General features: G+C 40.9%; 1 protein-coding gene across 1 annotated transcript; it reads right to left on the minus strand.

Annotated features, from left to right (window-relative positions):
- Window positions 1-18,743, minus strand: mov10l1 (Mov10 like RNA helicase 1). The gene is made up of 28 exons (XM_061077254.1): window positions 18,674-18,743; window positions 13,359-13,462; window positions 13,200-13,204; window positions 12,773-12,879; window positions 12,479-12,666; window positions 11,407-11,566; window positions 11,013-11,125; window positions 10,631-10,818; window positions 10,275-10,415; window positions 9,425-9,622; window positions 8,697-8,811; window positions 8,193-8,370; window positions 8,025-8,095; window positions 7,274-7,365; window positions 7,079-7,134; window positions 6,514-6,613; window positions 6,403-6,455; window positions 6,124-6,320; window positions 5,139-5,285; window positions 4,737-4,858; window positions 3,672-3,771; window positions 3,147-3,293; window positions 2,704-2,877; window positions 2,382-2,531; window positions 1,994-2,101; window positions 1,209-1,349; window positions 999-1,090; window positions 1-69 (listed from the first exon to the last, which is right to left on the minus strand). The coding sequence occupies exons 1-28, from the start codon at window positions 18,741-18,743 to the stop codon at window positions 42-44; spliced, it is 3,345 nt and encodes a 1,114-aa protein (XP_060933237.1). The 3' UTR covers window positions 1-41.
- Between the last annotated feature and the right edge of the window lie 452 nt (window positions 18,744-19,195).

Below are 19,195 nucleotides of genomic sequence, written 5' to 3' on the forward strand. Positions count from 1 at the left end.
CAGTTGACAGAGCTGAGGTACACCATGATAACGTCATCTTCCTACTCAACTTTTTGCTCCTCTGTAACACTGTGGGAGAAAAAAAAGAAGTGATTTTTTAGGGGCAGAAGACAGATTAAAACAACATTAAAACTCCATTTGTCACATTAAGCTTGTGAAATAGTTATTTCACTTAGAAATGTTTTCTACTTTGCAAAAAACTGAACTAAAAAACACCAACTTTAAGACAAGCAAATATAATTTTAACGCAAACAAAAAATTGATTTACAGTTAATATTGTTGCATATCGCACACATCCAATTTTCAATATCAAATTATAGATACAAAGTATAGATTTATAACGAAACTCATGCACTCTGTGTCAAATTTATTAGTTACATCTGTACAACCTGCAGCAATTCAAAACAACTAACTCCTTTACAAAGACTATAAATTATTAATTTACTATATTTATTATACATCTTAAACTGAGCAATATTGCTATACTGTTTAGGAAATGCACTAGTTTAAATTTAATTACATAATCATATCATGGGATGCCTGGTGTGAGCTGTTATTAGTAACAGAACCATTCTACGTAACATGCACTAAATCTGCAGACTTGTTCAAGCACATCTCTCATGGATGTGCTCCCGCTAATGGAATATTAGTGTTATGGGTCCAATTGAACTTAAATATGTGCTATATCTATTTTATTCTATGTATTGCGTACTTCTGCCGCTGTAACACCTAAATCGATCTATCCATCATTTAGTTTTCTGTCCTCCCAAATGTCCATATAAGAAAGTCAAACTATGAGAAACTCCTCTAAATATAATTTTGTCTAGTACAACTAACGATGACCACAAAGCTCCATCGTAATAAAGATCATAAAACAACTTCATGGCGGACCAGTTGTTTTGTGCTGCCTTAGATTGTAAATGTGTACCTAATAAACTGGCCACTGAGTGTAAATGTCCATAATGGATAAAGCGTGCATCTGTGATGGGTTTACGTACATCTGGGCGTCTCTGAGGGAGGGAGGGGGGTCGCAGCCCAGATATGCTCCATTAATGAAACAGTACTGCAGCAGAGCCCTGAAGCATAAATCCTGGAAAGGGATGAAAACGTGTAAAGAACCTAATAGGCAGGATGTAGTGTATAACAGGACTGAACCAACAAACATGCTGTATTACAGCCAGGATCTAATTCAGTGTTTTGTCACTTACCCTAATGAGAATGTGGGGGTTTCCGACAATTAAGAGCAGTGCTTTGGGACGAGTGACGGCCACGTTGAAGCGTTTGGGGTTGGCGAGGAAGCCGAGCGCATTCTGCAAATCATCACTCGGTACGGACTCATTAGAGCGCACCTATATTATCAGAGAGCGAATACAGGAAATAAACCACGGGAAGGTTATGACTGATGTTCGTGCTCCACAGACTCTCCTCATTTAAAAAGGATGATAATGGCTGATGTGATTTCTTGATTCTGGCAAACACTGGGGTTTTCATACCTTTATTACATCCTTAATGTGCCATTTTATGACAGAAAATTATTGTGAGGGTATTGTTGGTACATCTCAAATTATAAAATACATTGCAAAAGTCAAAAAAGTAACATCTAGCACATCCTAACAACAATGGTATGGTAACAATTTCACCCTGGGATCAATAAAGTATTTCTGATATCAAGGCGCTCTTCTAAAAAAAATCAACTTGCAGGTACAGACTGTTGAGCTAATTACAAGCTCAACAAAGACAATGTCTGGTCAGCGCCTTCATATAAAGTGGGAAAAGTTAAATGTATTCTTTTTGTGTGGTGCAAGTTCATATTTTATCCAAGTTCTACGAAGAAGAGAGTATACTGTAATATAATTCAGGATTATAACCAGCTCCTCAAAAATAAGCTGCTGCTTGAATGAAATTTGAATTCATGTAGATGCTACTAAATGCTAAAAATGACGTCTGATTCAGAATAAAGCTTCAGAATTACCCAAAGTCGGTGTTTGCCTACCGTAGACATGATGATGACCAGGAACTCTTGTCCTTGGAACTCTTCCACTGAGCCCACTTTGATGTCAGAGAGGCCAACTTTACCCAGCAGCACCCGAATCTTCTCACACTGAAAACAGCAATGTAAAAACAAGAACACTTCAGGATCTGCACAATGAAAAGCTGAACATCCACAATTCTAAAAGCCATTTAATGCTTATGGAGGTTGAATATAAAATTATATTGAATTAGCTTTTTCCTCCTCCAAGGAGATTGTTTTCACCAGTTTGCTTATTGGTTAGTTTGGAGCATTACACAAAAAAACTACTTAACTGATTTTCAAGAAATTTTGGGGAGGGTGGGGGGGGTAAAGTAAGTAATTCTCACTCAGCTATTCTGAGGACTCTTACTTGTTTCTTGTAGGGGGCAATGATGCCAATGTCAGAGGCATCCACAGGGTTGTAGAGCTTCTTGGCCAGCTCGATGCAGTAGACCATCACCTGCACGGCCTCCACAGGGTTGAACCACGATGGGTTTTTACCTTCCCTCATTTCTGTACCCTAAAAAAGAAAGCAAAATCACTGCAGTAAATATTAGATGCTATATTAGAGTGTACAGATGTGACCATTAAACAAGTAACCTGATGCAAATTTATATTCAGTCAACAATAGGTCTCACTCCACAGGAGATTTGTAAAAGTGCAGATAAGTTATTGAAAAAAGTCCTCATTACCCTGACACCGTGAAAGAGGAGAGGAAAGCCTCTTTTGGGCAGGGTTTTCCACTGACAGAGGGACTCTACTACGGCCCTGGAGGCTTCACAGCACAGCTCCCCCTGGTAGAAGAGCTTGGAAGGCAGCGTGAGCAGGGCCTCATGAGAACGATAGTTGTAAATAAGCTTAGTCACCTGTAGTTTAAAAAAAAGAAAAGCAGATTCAACATGTACACACTACAGAGCACAAAGGAATTTTCGAATACCTTTCTCAACAATTATTATTGTATTAACGTGCAATTATTTAAAACTAAACATATATATACACATTACAGGCACCATGTAGCGTAGCATAGAATCTACATAACATGTGAGACACTCTGATTGCCAGTGTGACTCTTTCTCCCAGAGACCACTTTAAAATAGCTGATCACACAAGAGACTGTTTAATGCTGTGCACCCACCAGTTTAGGGTTGTATCCCCAGTCCTGTCTGGAGTACAGTGGGTTGGACATGAGCCTCTCTAACAAAGACACCCCCAGGCCAAAGGCAGCAGCCAGCTTGGACTTCACTATTGGACCCAACTGACGGGGGTCTCCGGCCAACACTATCTAAGCAGGCAAGGATACAAAAGAGTAATGAATAAACAAAGCTCAATCCATCAGGGAGTTAATTAAAAATCTGTTAGCCTGATTTGCTAAGAATACAGAAATACAGAAATGAAATCAGTTTATCCAGGAATGGACCACAAGTGAAAATAATAAAAAAGGCATGAAAAATGTGAGGGCAGAAATGCATATGTTATAATTAATTGAAGTGAGGATAGTACAAATGTTAAATGCAATTGTTGTTGCTCTTATGCATCCACAATAGAAACAGGGATGGTGCAAATGTAATCTTTGATCCAAATATGATATGATTAGACAAATACTGAATACTTGACTTCACAGTGTGAACTAAGACTGTGTGCGAGTATGATGTGTGCTGACCTGTCCATCTCTCTCTGACACAAGGCTCATGGGGATCAGGGACTCTGGCTCAGTGGCCTGGCCGGCTTCGTCCAAGAAAAAATGAGTGAAATGTCCCACTCTGAGTAAAATCAAAATCAGTTAGTAGATAGAAACTGAAGTGGGAGAGTGTGTTTGGACACATTATACTATTTCAGAATACATTTTTCCTCTATAGTGTGTTATTGTAGTTAAATGTGTCTGTAAAAGGTTTATAAAGTTCACGGTAAAGGGAGCCGCTCTCCCCCACAGAAGTCTCTGCTCCTGTCATGTGTCTCGTCAGTAGTCTGGTTGATACTTCTGGGGAATCGTGATGTCATGTGATGTGTCATGCCTCACAATAGCAGAATGCATGCCTTGCGGCTAGTCTGGCACTGCCCTGAAAGCTAAGACCTAAGTATTTGAAGCAGAGTTCACACTATTTGACTTGCTTTTTTCGTGTGATTGTGAGTCTTGCAGGTATAGTGAGTTTACACTACACAGCTGACTGACAATAGGGGGTCACACACTACACGATCTTTCACCAGGACCAAACCCTGACAAATAACATTTGATCGTGAAGCTACTCCGAGTCCAAATTATTATCCTGCTGTTCTGCGTCATCCTGCTCAAAGAATGACACATCAGTCTGGATGAGGTAAAACGTTTCAGTGGACGTCACAGTTATAAAGAATAGCGAATTGATCAGACTGCATTTTTCTGCCCGACCCTATATGAGCAGGAGAGAAACTGTCCGAACCCGATAGACATTGTTTTTTCACTACATGGACCTTTACCACCTTCACTTTGTCCTGTGCTCTGATTGGCTGGAATTGTCACAGACACAATCTAGACTTACATCAAGTTAGAAATCTGATCAGAATCTGGGAATAGACCAAGGCTAAAAAGAGGAGCTGCAGCAATAGAAATAATGAAGAAAGTGACACCTTGTCTGAACATTAGAGCATGTACACCATTTCAACTAATAGCCCAAATAAAATTATGAATCTGAATATGAGCATAATATATCACCCCTTAACTATATCCACTGTCGAATACGGCTCTTACTGTAGTCCAATACTGTGGAACATCCCAGCGCTGGAGCAGGTGCTGACCACGATCCTGTGAAAAGAGGCCTGACGGATGTCCTCTCCTGCCCTGGAGTACAGTCTCAGCACTTCTGGGATTGACTAGATAGAAACACAGTCACATCAACATGGCATATAAATTTTGGATAATTAAGCAAGGTACTAAAAGAAGATGCGGGCAGAGTATTTTACCACAGCCTCATCTATTATTTAGATAGGATTACTGACAACTGTACCACCCTACCTGGTGGCGATGGCATCTGTACAGACATTACTGCACAGTGGAACATGCATATTCTCCCTTTGATCATACATAATGTAACTGAGGTGCCTGTAGCCAAAAAACTGCAGTGAATAACTTTTTTCTGCTGCTGTTGGGTACCTCATGCTGCCTACAAGACGCATTCACGCGGGCCAGACTTGCTGCATGCAGGAAGCCGCTCTCTAGCAGACGGACGCAGATGAGGTCAGCAGCACTGTTGGAGGGAGTGCATACGAGCACCCGGCTGCTGGGGATAAAGTGGTAAACCTGGAGGGGAAAAGACTTTGACTATGAAGTTGCTCAAACAGGGCACCAGAGTGATGAAAAACCTTTTCCGTCAATACCAGTATTTTCAGATTATTATCAAAGTCATTGTTACAAAACAACTTAAGACCTTTTTTATTTTAGATGTATATACATGGACAGTATTTTTAAAAAACAAATAAATGCGGACACCAATGACTATATAAATACAGCTCGACAAAAGTGAAGACAAACTTCTTGTTCGCCACCTGCTGGCTGGTAAGATAATAGGTCACAATCCCTGCCACCTCCATGCTAGGGGATGACACAAACTCAAAGGTCACATCTAATAGAAATGTCCAGAGATAGTTTCTGTCATTTTAGTTTCATTTTATTAATTAATTAATTTATTAATAATTAATCTGTGTTCAAGTGCTATTATTTTCTCTGCTAAATGCGGTTTTCATTAGCTATTTGATGTTGTAAAAATGGGGTGAGACATCAAGACTGACTTTGTATACAAAATGCAGGTCACTACTGTGCAGACTTACTGCTGCTCTTAATGACATCACCAATGCATGGGAAGAAGTTGATACATTTTTACATACAGTCACTGGTGGTCACCTCAGGATAAAACAGAAAAGAAATTAGATAAAACTTTAAATCCAACTTTTAACTTCTAAGATATATTTGTTTAACACATTATGTTCAAGTCTAATTATCTTTGAACAAGTTATCCTAAAGTTACGACTGATTTGCTATAATCATAACACACATTATCATCAATACATGGGGTTTCTACTGAGAGGTTTGGAGCCACTCTTAATGTTACAATGAATATATTGAGATGGTGTGTATGCACCTGTAGTATGGACTCTATGAGGGTGATTGTCTTTCCGGTGCCTGGAGGTCCAAATAGCACATATGGAATGGGGCGACATTCTCCTTCCAGGATGCTCTTCACTGCATTTCTCTGAGGGGGGTTCAGCTCTGGGTTAAAGAGGTGCCCTTTGCTTGGAATGGGTTTCGACAGCAGTCCTCCACCTAAGAGCAATAATGCTTTAGCTATTGATGTGCAGAAAGGGACCTGATATGTAAACGAAATGTTAAAAACAAAACTGAAAATCGAAGTAACTTGTACTTTTAGTCTGCGTGGCCTTTGACTTCATGTCGATGGAAACCCTCGACACATTTCTGTTTTTCGGCCTTGGAGCCTGGTATAGATACAGATACAATTAATGAAAAACTAAACAAAACAGACATTAGCGATTTTCTTTCTTTCACCTCATTGTCATCCATCCACTTTCCTGTCCACTGAGGGGTCTGAGGAGTCACTCTGGAGGGGAAGAGAACTGCACAAGAATAGAGAAATTACAGCAATTTAAACCATTTAAAAACAGATGCTATTAAAACTTGCAGACAGTTTACATTTGTAAACATTTAATTATGGATCATGTCTATTAAACTATTGTGGAGCTACTGTGTGAAACAGATTCTAAACATCTGTGCACGCTAAGATACAAGTGTACTAAAGGATGAGGTAAAGGACAAATAGCGTCCTCTGGTGTCAGTTTTGTGTTACTGAAATGAGGACGAAATATTTACTCTTTTCTTTAACTTTGCAAACAATGCGTACTCTATATTATTAAGAATTAACTCTTTTACCTATGTATTTACTATAATATAAAGACTTTTACATAACTTGTATTCTATTATTTCTTATTTTATATAATTTTGATATTGACCTTTTTGAAAACAATAATCCCTAAAATGTCAGGAAACACATGCTATAAAGAGCAGAAAATGCCTCAGCTTACTGCCTCCAAACTGCTTCGTCAGGAGAAGTGCATTATGACACCGCCTCGAGGTGGTTCTGTAAATGCAAATGGTCAAAGGACTCATGTTAAAGGCAAACTGAAACAGATTAACCACAAAGCATTATGTGCAACAGAAATGTAAAAGCATCATTGAGAGAAGAATTTAAGATGATATTAAGTCTTCTTTTTTCTCACCTGTTGTAAGAGAACTCAATATCAAGCGGCTCTCCGAGGTAACTGCGCTGAAACTCTGAGTTTACTCTCAAACTAACATCCTCATCCTGGATCTGGGTCAAAACAGAGCATCAGATTACATCCACATTTTATCAGCATTTATGATCGATTGAGCATGATGCATCCAAGGTCCAAAAATTCATGATTTTCACATTTGATTTCTTTATTTAGTTTATGTTAGTTCACAAGGTGTCAAAACCAAACTGTTTACCATTTACAAGGTTAATCTGAAATGCTTCTCTGTGAAATGTGACCTCCTAAAGCAATTTTAGCAGCCTTGTCCCCTGTTCCTGGCCATGATGCAGCTGTCCTCCAAGTAAGACTTTGTGCTATTCTTCTTTTGCGGATTGTTATAGCAGCATGGCTAATTTAATCTAAAAGAGAGTTCAGATTAAATCTTAAATCTGTAGTCATTGGGATGGATGACAACATGATTCCTTTACAATCAGATTTGCAGTTTTGTTACAGTATAATAAAGATAATTTGGATATGCTCTTTTAAAATTACATGTTCGTAGTTGTGGCTGCTACCATTGCTAAATAGCTATCATCTATGGCCGTCCAGAAACACACTGCATTATTACACATATTGTTACATAGACCTGGGCCAGTGGTAATAGAACAGGACCCGACCCGAATAGTGGTGTAAAAGGTGGATCCCAAACCATAGATCCGGGATAACATGTTCTTCAAAGTATAAAATATCTCCGTACCTCTGTAACGAAACTTATGTACTCCATTACCGCACCGTCATTCCGTGGTTTCTTCAACACTATTCTGTCCCCTGTAGAAACAGCTGGTCAATATTTCTTTTGTTGCATAAAAACTGACAAGATAAATGGCTGCAATACCTCAGCATTAACAGAAAGACACTTATTCACCTATATTAAGACTGGGTCTGCCTTCAGCCAACCCCAGGACCTCTAAGTGCAGGTGGACAGCTCCCTTCCTGAGAATGGCTCCAATGATTGTGAATTCTCCCACTTCCCTCTCTGCATGCAGTTCTTCCAACCAGAGAAGGGCTGAGAAGCGTGAATACATGTTGGATGGTGACAGCACCTGAGCAAAAAAACACAGCAGGAGAAGGAAAACAGGATATTTCAAATTATTCCTGTAAAAGTTTTTTTCTTTTCCACACCAAAGGTGAAATAAAACACACAACAGGAGAGTCTGGAGCAAATGCTGTGCCGAACAGTGTTGACCTAGAGCTCATCTTCTTCCTTAACATTTAATCTATACTTATGGTAAGTAAACATTGGTAGACTCCATCATCAAAAATCCAAAACTACACTGCTAACCAACACGTGTTGATGAAGTGGCTTTTTTTTTACTTTTCTTACATTGATTAACATGACCACACTACACATCATCATGTGCCTGCTCACCTCGCCGAGGCTTGGCTCAACCACCAGCACATCCCTCTGCGCCTCCACACAGTCTCTCAAAGCACGAGGTGCTGGAAAGGTCCCCAAGAAGTTTGGCAGCCGCCGATTAGTAAGCCTGGTGGAGGAAAAGTCAAGTCAAACAAGAGGTGACATAAACAATACATTTTGGACAAATGACAGCCTGTGTTGCAGAGATACACAGAGGAAGATATCTTCATGGTCAATTGGGCACAGCAACGTACACGTATAGTATTTAGTACTTATAATAATAACAGACATCTATGACAATCCTGACAGGGTTTGCTCTCGGATTCTTTAACTGTGAGTGTGTGCGTGTTTGTCTGCTCTTCACACACAAACTGACAATCGCATTCATATAGTTTTTAATCATTTTTATCACAAATCCAAATTGTTTCAATCTGCTTTAACCTGATGTCCTGGCTGTGTGCATCTTGTGGGGTGTGTGGCAGGTGAGTTGCGTGCGTACAAAATGTAAATTTTTTGGATGGGAAATGCGTTCCCCATTAATTCTAGAGTGAATCCACAAACAAACAGTAATATATTCAGAACTGGATGGATCCTTATATCTTCATTAGTGTTTGTGTTCACTGTTGAAGTACAAACTGAGCGCAGGCCAGTGGGGGAGTGAGGATGGGATGCTGCTGCAAAATTATGTATTAAATCTAAATACCAGAGCTCTTCCTCAGTGCATGTAGTTGAGTGGATACCTTGGTGGGCCTTTTGTAGCAGAGACAGTGATCACTTCAGAGGGCACTGCTGGGAGAGAACAAGCGTCACTGGGAGCGTAGGGCAGCGAGGGCTGCAGCAGGTTCTCCTCTTCACTGCCCACTGTGACCTCCAGGCGCCTCCCAATGGTGAAAGAAGAGAAGTGCAGCAACAGCAGCTCGGCACAGCTTCCCAGGCTCCTGAGCAATTTCCCCATGAAATTCAGACACACTTGGCACCTCAGTGAGTGGAGCTCATTTTTCATGGCAGCAGAGCAAGACCCGACAGAGATGAAGCCAAACACTTCTACAGTCTACATTTATCTTTTTGACCCATTACTCCTACAACTGCTTCTGTAATTTATACTATTGCCACAAGAATTTAAAAAAAGTAACTTACTTTGCTTGGCAGGCTACTACAACAGCCAGCCTCCCTCCTGGTGGAATATCCAGCTCTCTTTCCTGGATATGGATATTCTCCTTATCCCCATCACCATTTTCTTTCTCTACCTCTTTTGAATCACCGGCTAGTTTTTCAGTAGACACGGGAGTAGAGCCAGACCCTGAACTGTTTCCACGCAAATGTTGTTTCTGTCCCTGTGGTGCGGAGTCTCTGACAGTAACAAGGCTGAACTGTTTTTCAGAGTCCCAGCCGGCAAAGTCACAGCATTTCAACCTGTGGTTCTCTGAACCCTTATTTCTGTTGTAGTAGAAAGATGAAAATTAATAACAGTATAATGTGCAACATCAAATAAAAATTAAGGGCAGCCCTATTTTTAATAAAAGTGCCAATGATTAAAAAATAGTTCACTCAGAATGTGATTATTTTCTTGTTTTTATTGTGGTCACTTACTGTATCCAGAGCACCAGCTCTCGTCTCTCCCCAATCCTCAGATCTCCAAACTGTCCATACTCTGTTACGTTCAGGCCTCCTTTGTTTTCAAGGAGGCTCTGGAGTTCAGTATCTGGGAGAATTGCAGCAGGAAGACTCACACTGCAACACCAACAAACAAAAGGGGAAGGCATCAAATTACTCATCTGCATCACCAACATCAAAATTTGAACACAGTAAACTGAATACCACGACCTTGTGAACTTGTCACAGGTATTACAAAGATCCAAAGATTAAAAACAAATCAGCAGATTAATCAATGATGCATCTAATTGTTTGCTGAAGTCCTATGAACAATAGAAGTCAAAACACACTACCTCTGAAGGCAGGGCGCCATGCACAGGGCTCTCCAACTGTAGATGGACTGATTGCTCTCCACCATTACCAGGTTCACCAGGTGCCCTAGCACAGGCCGGTATTGGGCGGGCAGTAGCAGAGAGTCCAGGCTGAAGAACACTTTGTCCTCCACCACTCCATTGTTACCAAACACGCTGGTCACAGGCACCTGGGAACAGAGGATCATTCAAATAAGGGGAAAGCAAAAATAAAGAAGTAATTAGATTTAGAACTTAACAAGGATTTGAATCCTACATGAACATAATTACTTTTAAAGCACTAACACTTCATTTTCTTTTCTGTATCTAGTCCTAATAAGCCTAATAAGTCTGTAGAGCCTAACAATTTCAATGATGCAATTACCTGGTCTAGGCGGCAATAGCGTAAGGGGACCACAGAATGAGCCTGGGTGGTCCACTGGGTTGGATTGATAAAATATTTAACTTGGACCCAGTCTCCCTTCATTGGCTCATAACCTAAAAGAGAGGAGAGGAAATACACTGAGTGTGCCAGTGGGCAGGGAAGTTAACATCAGCCTTCATCCAAGTGGTAGTAAATTTTGATGGAGCTGCAAGTTTATTTAACCCACACTCGGTCTTAAAGCTAACCAAACATCAACTGTAAAACAAATTAGACGAAAAATGCTGTCTGGGGCTCCATGGCTACTGTGGGTGAATGTGACACAGTAGGTTAATGCAAATCATCATGGAGGTTAAACAGGCTCAAACTGTTGGTGTGTGAAGTACAGTAGCCGTACCTTCCCAAAGACTGCTGCGTGGGAAGTATGTGGTCTGGTTAATGTAGCCGCCATCTCTGTCAAATGACGTGACTGTGCCGATGAGAGGCCGGAGTTGCATGCAGTCAGCCTCTAGTGACGTTCCTCCTCCGTCCTCCCAGGCATCGGCACTCTTCTCCACCTGAACGACAGGATGAAACCGTCTGTGTATTATAAAGCCCGCAATGGACGTCCATATCTAAGGTGGTACACAACCATTTGGATTCTGGCACAGGATCAGCAGGCTGTGCATATCCTGTACTTACGAAAACAACCTTTGAGCTACTTTACATTACATTACATTTCATTTAGCTGACACTTTTATCCAAAGCGACTTACAATAAGTGCATTCAGCCCCCAGGGTACAAACCCAGAACAACAAGAATCAAGAAAGTACAATTTCTTCAAAAATAAAGCTAAACTACAAAGTGCTATAAGTAAGTGCCATTTAAGTGCTACGAAATTGTTAGTTTCAAAAATTGTTAGTGTTTTTTTTTTCTTTTATGCAGGGTATTGTCGGAAGAGGTATGTTTGTAGTTGGCGGGGGAAGATGTGTAAACTTTCTGATATCCGGATATCAATGGGGAGCTCATTCCACCATTTAGGAGCCAGGACAGCAAACAGTCGTGATTTTGAGTGTTCAGCTCGCAGTGAAGGAGCAACAAGCCGATTGGCAGAAGCAGAACGGGCTGGGGTGTAAAGATTGACCATGTCCTGGATGTAGACTGGACCTGATCTTTTCACAGCATGGTACGCAAGTACTAATGTTTTGAAGCGGATGTGGGCGGCCACTTGTAGCCAGTGAAGGGAGCGGAGTAGTTTGAGTGAATTTAGGTTGGTTAAAAACCAGTCGAGCTGCTGCATGCTGAAGGAGCTGCAAAGGTCGGATGGCACCAGCAGGTAGACCAGCCAGGAGGGAGTTACAGTAGTCTAGGCGTGAGATGACTAGGGCCTGGACCAGAACCTGCACTGCCTTCTGAGTGAGAAGGGGGCATATTCTCCTGATGTTGTACAGCATGAATCTACAGGAACTTGCAGGTGAATAAGGACTCACCCTGACAGCTTTCCATCCCCCCTGGGCACCATCTCTCACTGCTATACAGTTCACCAGGTCCCCTTCTTTCAGCGGTATCCCGCCCAACACCTGGCCGCTGGTGAAGTGCACATCACCGTCTATCAGGCCGTGGTCGAGGAAGAGCTGGGTCACCACACCGCCCCGCAGGTGGCGGACGTCCTCCGTGCCTGACCACCGTGAGAAATAAGGGCCATCCGACATGTTAGTGTGTTTGTGATGCAGTGGTTTCGATGTGCAGAATGGCGGAGACGGGTTTAGGGTTGTGACATTGACCTGGTGCACAGGGGTAGCTGTCTTCTCCATCCACCTTGTCGGTCCTCCACAGTGGAGACACCAGCTTGGACAGCACGCAGCGCAGAGCAGTCAGCATGTCTGAGCTCCTATCAACAGAGAACAGCTTGAACATTACATTACATGTCAATTCGCGGACGCTTTTATCTAAAGCGACTGACAATTAGTACATTCAACACCTGTGGCAACCCGATTCATTTAGCCTGAGTTATTGGAAGCTAGTTAGCTATAGGTGAGCTAGCACCGTTAGCTGTTGGACTTCCTGCGCTAGCTAACGCGTGCTGGAGCAGAAAAAACAACAACACAGAAACTATATTTTTTTAAGTAAGCTAGGTCGTCAACAAATGCAGGTTTTTGTTCTTAGCGCGTTAGCTAGAACGGCTTCAAGGCTAATGTTAGCTACAGTTACCTGAGCTGCAACACAACGCACAGCGTGTGGACAGAAGTACACGAGGTGTGGAACAGAGAAAGTGCGCAGATTATTTAAAATTACCTTTCTCGAGACTAACTATGAAAGAGCAGGTCACGTGTCAGGATCCGGAGCGAGCCTTTCGTGCACGCTCCTCACGAGTGCGAAGTGTTTGACGGGCACGCGCGGGGGCGCCAGGTCACGGCTGCGGTGAGAGCAGGTGTCATATGCGGCGAGATATTCCGTGAACCCACAAAGGTGTTCTGGTATCCCAGAATTCAACGCGAGGAAACTCAGTGGTGTTCAGCTCTGTTTGTGGGATCGAAAACAGATTAAAAATCCGTTTTTTAGATATAGATATATGGACATATCTGTGCGTTTAAAGGCCCAAATCTTTAATCAGAGACCTCACAGAATTACTATGCATTCCCACTGTGCCATCAGAATAATGCAAACATATATGTTGATAACTCAGGATAACCTTTTTTTGTTTATTTGCCAAAGTCACACATGTTTGTTTTGGCTTCTGCAGTTTGACATTTTATTCTAGTTAACCATACATGCATTTACATTTCTAATTGATTATGAAATCTTTAACTCTGCTGAAAAGACAGGGAAACAATATTCATACAGAGTCCATTGTGAAACATTTTATTTGTTAAAAACTTGTTAAGTCCAATGCAGTATGAAATGAATCCGAAATTACATCCATCCAGTTCGCCTTTTAGAAACATATGAGTATAAAAGCACCAACTGGTTCCTCCTCACCAACTGTCCCTGGGCCTCATTCACCTCATTCGCCTCTTGCACGTCGACTACTTTTTGGCTCTTTTTGCATTTTTCCATAGAAAGAAGCCGGTGGAACACATTTTGGCGAGATTGGATACATTAAAGGAAAACATCTACTGTGCTCTTTCTCTACCGCAGCACATTCTCACAGAACCATCACATTCCCATCTGTGACGTTCCTGGTACAAAGTCTCCATGCTGCATCACTAAACTAATGATAAACTGAACCAATGAGTCACCATGTCGGCTGTCATCTGATGACGAAGTGTGAAACGTGTCCTTGTCATTATCCTCTGCTCTACACTGTCAAGGTGAACCACATAAAACTCTTCATTTTCGCTCAGTTTATGTTTGATCCCTGCAGATGTTCATTGATGTCAAAGAATCCCAGTTCTCTTTGGATTCTCACTCCGTCAAATATGTGGGTGTCGTTTCTGTGTCAGTAACACTGATACTAGCAGCACAAGATAATTGGAATATCCACTGGTAAATCATTTTCAGTGGTTCAGTAGTGAAGACTTGCGGAATTTTATGTGCTGTGAATTTAAGTGTGAAGCGTATATCACTGTTAGCTATAAACTTTTGCATCTGTTCGTTTTACTGTAGATGTGCAGAGCTGTTGTAGCTTATATCATCCAAATTCATTGATAGATATTAATAATATTAACTGCATTACCTGGTAGTTTCAGTTAAAGATACTAATTTTATATCACTGCCAGTCATTTCTCAAATTGTATCATATCTTCTCCACAATTTTTTAATTAAAGTTCAGTGTCTTCCAGACAGGACAGTAGCCAGGAGTAAAAAATTTTTTTTGAGGAGCCACCCAAAATATTAAAAGAGGAAATAAAGAATATCATCCATTTATTGCACCTCCCAGTTATATGTTCTGTCTTTGCTCCCTACCTGGACTGTGGTCACCATGTTTTTCTTTACGATCGGGTGATCTTTGTGGACACTACATCCTAAATTGTTGTTAAATTTACTGACTAAGACTTTCAAGAACCAGCCTCAAAAACTGTGGAGTTTTTGGTTCATATCACACAGTCTTTATCAGCAGATGGAGTTTGTTAACATATATTTATTGTTGGTTCTTAAAATGGGATACAGCACATGGTCCATTTATTGGATGTTCTGTAGATTTAATTTTTTTTTGTATTATTTTTCATTATTCAGCACATCCAAGTTATTGAACTGGTAATATTTTTTTGCAATATCCTGATTTCACACTGCCATATTGTTGACTTAAAGACTAAATATCCCAACTAAAGTCTTACATCAGCAAAAAAAGTTTTGCGATAGAAAGTGGCCAGCATTTAAGGGTGGTATAAGTGATTTATAGTCTGTGGAAATGCAAAATGTAAAACATGCAAAAACTGTGACATGTTATATTGGCAGAGCGATAACGTTGATTTGCATCTGCTGCCACAAGGCACTTTTATGTAGTGGGGTTTAAAATGGTCTGCCTTTAAGAGACTGTGGCAAGTGATAGGACATTAACATTTATATAAGAACCATTTGAAGAGTTTCCACAGGTGCTGCCCAGAACTGTTTCAGAAGCACAGCGCAGTTACACTTGTGTTTTTAGCTGTTTCAGTGCTGAGTACATTTTACTGATCTTGTCATATACTTTGAGAGAGGTGATCTTTTACCCTGCCCGCACCAAATTCATTTGCTTTTACACTCTACATCTGACATTAACAGTACCTAACTTTCACCAGAAGAGAGCAGTGGTTGCCCTCTTTGCTCACCAGACGACCACAGTCTGTGCTGCAGGGTGCAAATGAGGCCAAGGGAGAAATCAGATCAGATACTAATCTCACAGTCTGTGTTGCTATAACTGGACACTCTACTTACCCTGTTTAATGGCAACAAATGCCGCGAATGCTTAGAAATTAAGCCAGCTATTGTGCGGCGCAGAGAGGGAAAACAGATTTCCCTGTTTAATCTGATAGTGTTTGACAAGGGCCTAAACTTCCTCTTCTGTAATTAGCGTCTTAATACACAAGCATGCCGGTGACCACAAGAGTCAAGAGTCTGACTGTTGGACAGGAGTTTGGCCACAACAGGTTGGTTGCTCAAGAATTTGAAGAAGTGGCTCCCTGCCTGTTTACAAAGATTAAGCATGTCAATTTAAAAAACATTAAAAGACATATTTAAAATCATTCATAACTGACCAAAGAAGCAAATATTTGCAAGTTGATGATGTCAATGTGAAATGCTTTCAGATGTCAAAACATGTGGTGTTTAGAGAAAAATCTCCACAAATTCAAGCATTCTTTCTATGCCACATAATGTGTAATCCCGTGTTTACCACAACATTATATTAGTCCTTCTTTTGTACATAACATTTTAGTCTTACAACAAATGAATATTCCTCTATGAGAATGATACAGTGCTCCTCGAACAGAGGTCAATGTGAGGTCAATATCAAGTCCCACAGACCCACAATAGATCCTCCTGAAAGAAATAACTATAAACTCTACACTGGAGGTTCCTTTGAGTTATGATCTAACAAACACATCAGAATCGGTTAGAATCGTTTTATTGCCAAGCAGGTTTACACATACAAGTAATTTTCAGTGATGTGTTTGTGCAGTTATAAATATAGAACACATAAAAATAGGAAACAAAAGTTTAATATAAAAAAATGCATATTTACTATAATCAAATAAAAAATACTATAAGCGGGACTTAAACAATAATACTATATATATGGACACATGTAGCCTACTATGTATATGTATAGTGGAGAACCAAACAAAACTGGATTCATAAGATAATCCCTTCTGACATCCATCTCCATTACCGTCCAGTATTGAAACCAGATGCAAATAGGAATTCATTTGTTTTGATAAATGTGTGTAAAACACAGGGGGAAGTGTAGGAACCTAGCACCGGCAAACAGAGCCAATGCCTCTTTTCATTTGGTGTCTGGTCTTTGTTTCTGTTGTTTGCATTGAGATAATAAAAATGCAAATAATTGAAAGAAACATTGAGGCAGATGTTGGGATATATGTGAGAATTTTTTCTTTCACATCTTGCCATGTTAAGATATTTGAGATGAGATTCCTGGTTAGCATGTGGTTTTTATAACATCTTGCAAACTATTGGAAAAAACATGAAGACAAAAAATGAACAATGTTAAGTAGTGCTTGCACACTTTGAATATACATGTCATTGTCAGTGTGAAACCCTGCAGTATAAAATGTTTTATATGGTAGCTGCTAGCGGTAACAACGGCTGTCATTGATTGATGATTAGCATATACAATTCTATTCTCTTGATCAATACTGTAACAGTATTGATCTGTTTTGATGTATCATTGTATTTTATGTGTAACATTAGATACCAGGAGTATCAGTCATTTAGTCAGTTATCTAAAAGAAGGTGTGACGTTTAATCACTCATTCCTGATGTGGTCAGTGTGCTTACACTCTCACCTTATTGTTTAGGTCCAGATAGCCTTTTGACTAATCTCTATAAACAGCTTTGTGCATATGAATGCAGATACATTAAAATACTATTAGCCCATGCATTCAGATCAGTCAATAGGACAATATGGGAAGTTCTTGGGAGTTTTTGTATGAACAAACTGAACTATCTATAACGTGTTTTTCTCATCAGCGATCGTCTGATGGCAAATTATCCTCTGGGGGCAGCGGCCGATATTTTGGGGGCTTCTTCTGTTCACTGTTTAAAGTCTGACGAATCCACGTGATTTGAATGTTTCTCAACATAAAACATAAACATCGATACTTTTTGTAAATATTATATCTCTTTAAACATCTATCTACATATGAATGCAGAAAGGCAATATGTTCCTCCTCCACACAGACTATTGACCAGCAGGAAACCAACACCTGCTCAAACGTCATTGGTTAAACTGGAAACAAAAAGCAGAAGGCTTCCAGCCCCAAAATCTTACACCACCTACATTCACATGCAGAACTGGTTAATGGATATTTATAATATGCTAAAACTATTAAGCTTTGGAGATGCTGGTATAGGCTGATTTGGTTATCTTCTGATAAAAGCAAGGCTTATTTTCCCCATGGGTCTTTCGTCTCAATGCTAAATCAATAAGCTGATAATAATTAACAATATTCACCGAAAGAGACGAGAGTGCTATCGACTTGTTTCTCAGTGTATTTTCTAAAAACGCTTGATTATTGGATGTCCATGTGCCTCTCTGAGAGAAGTAAATAATGATTTGTATTTGAGTTATGAATGGCTGACGCATTTTTTTGGGGGGGGGAGAAAGATGACGTTGAAGTGTGTGTGCGTGTGGGGGGGGCACATGATTCCTGGCTACGCCCCTGATAAACCAGAGATGGCGAAAGGGAAGAGAGAAGACAGTGAAGGAGGAGGAGGAGGAGGTCTGCGTAAAACCCCGCCTCCGCCTTCGGATCCTTGCGCTTTCCTTATTCACAGCCTCTCACGTTGAGAATAGAGAGAGAGAGAGAGACAGAGAGAGAGAGAGAGGGAGAGAGAGAGAAAGGAGAAGAAGGGCACAACACAGGAGAAGCAAAAAGGAGACGAAGGAAAAGGCAGAGGACGGAGAGGAGCCCGGGGGGAGCAGCGGAACCACCATGGCCATGTCCACAGCGCCGCAGCCCGAGCTGGTGTCCGAGCACAGATCGCCTCAGCCCGGGTCCACCCCCCCACGGAGCCTGCAGTCGCACGAAAGACAGAGTCCGGATGAATGAGGCTCCGCTGCACCTGGGCCGCGGACACTATGCGGGTCATCTTCATCCTAAACGCCGGTGTCGTCGCAGCTCTCTCGGCCCCCGTAGACGTGAGTCGGTGATGTCGGCAGCGTGTAGGATGACAGACGAGCCAGAATCAGACAGATCACTGAGAGAGTGACGAGATCAGACCCATTTATCCCATTCTATTATTATTATTATTATTATTATTATTATTATTATCATCATCATCATCATTATTATTATTACTACCGGAGGAGGGACATCGTTTTTAAAGCAGCCTGCTCCGCAAACCTGTTATTACAATATTGGCACTAGAGTCCATGTGTATCAGGCTCCATGATTATGTATCAGGTTATTATAGACCGGTAATAGACTCCTCGAGCTTAATCCATTAGTAGATTGATTATATATCGATAATAACATGACGAGGTGGGAACCAGCTGTGATCCAAGCCAAGTGATCAACCAAGACAATCTGGAAATGTTTCCACGGGTT

This window comes from Limanda limanda, chromosome 8 (genome assembly GCF_963576545.1).
Source record: "Limanda limanda chromosome 8, fLimLim1.1, whole genome shotgun sequence".
NCBI classification, from domain to species: domain Eukaryota; kingdom Metazoa; phylum Chordata; class Actinopteri; order Pleuronectiformes; family Pleuronectidae; genus Limanda; species Limanda limanda.

Coding starts and splice junctions, on each gene's coding strand:
- mov10l1 (XM_061077254.1), bottom strand. CDS start 18,743: ATGAAGATGACCCGCATAGTGTCCGCGGCCCAGGTGCAGCGGAGCCTC. Junction 3,294..3,671: donor TGTCAGAGAGAGATGGACAG/GTCAGCACACAT, acceptor TTGCCTGCTTAG/ATAGTGTTGGCCGGAGACCC. Junction 2,532..2,703: donor TCCTCTTTCACGGTGTCAGG/GTAATGAGGACT, acceptor TTTCTTTTTTAG/GGTACAGAAATGAGGGAAGG.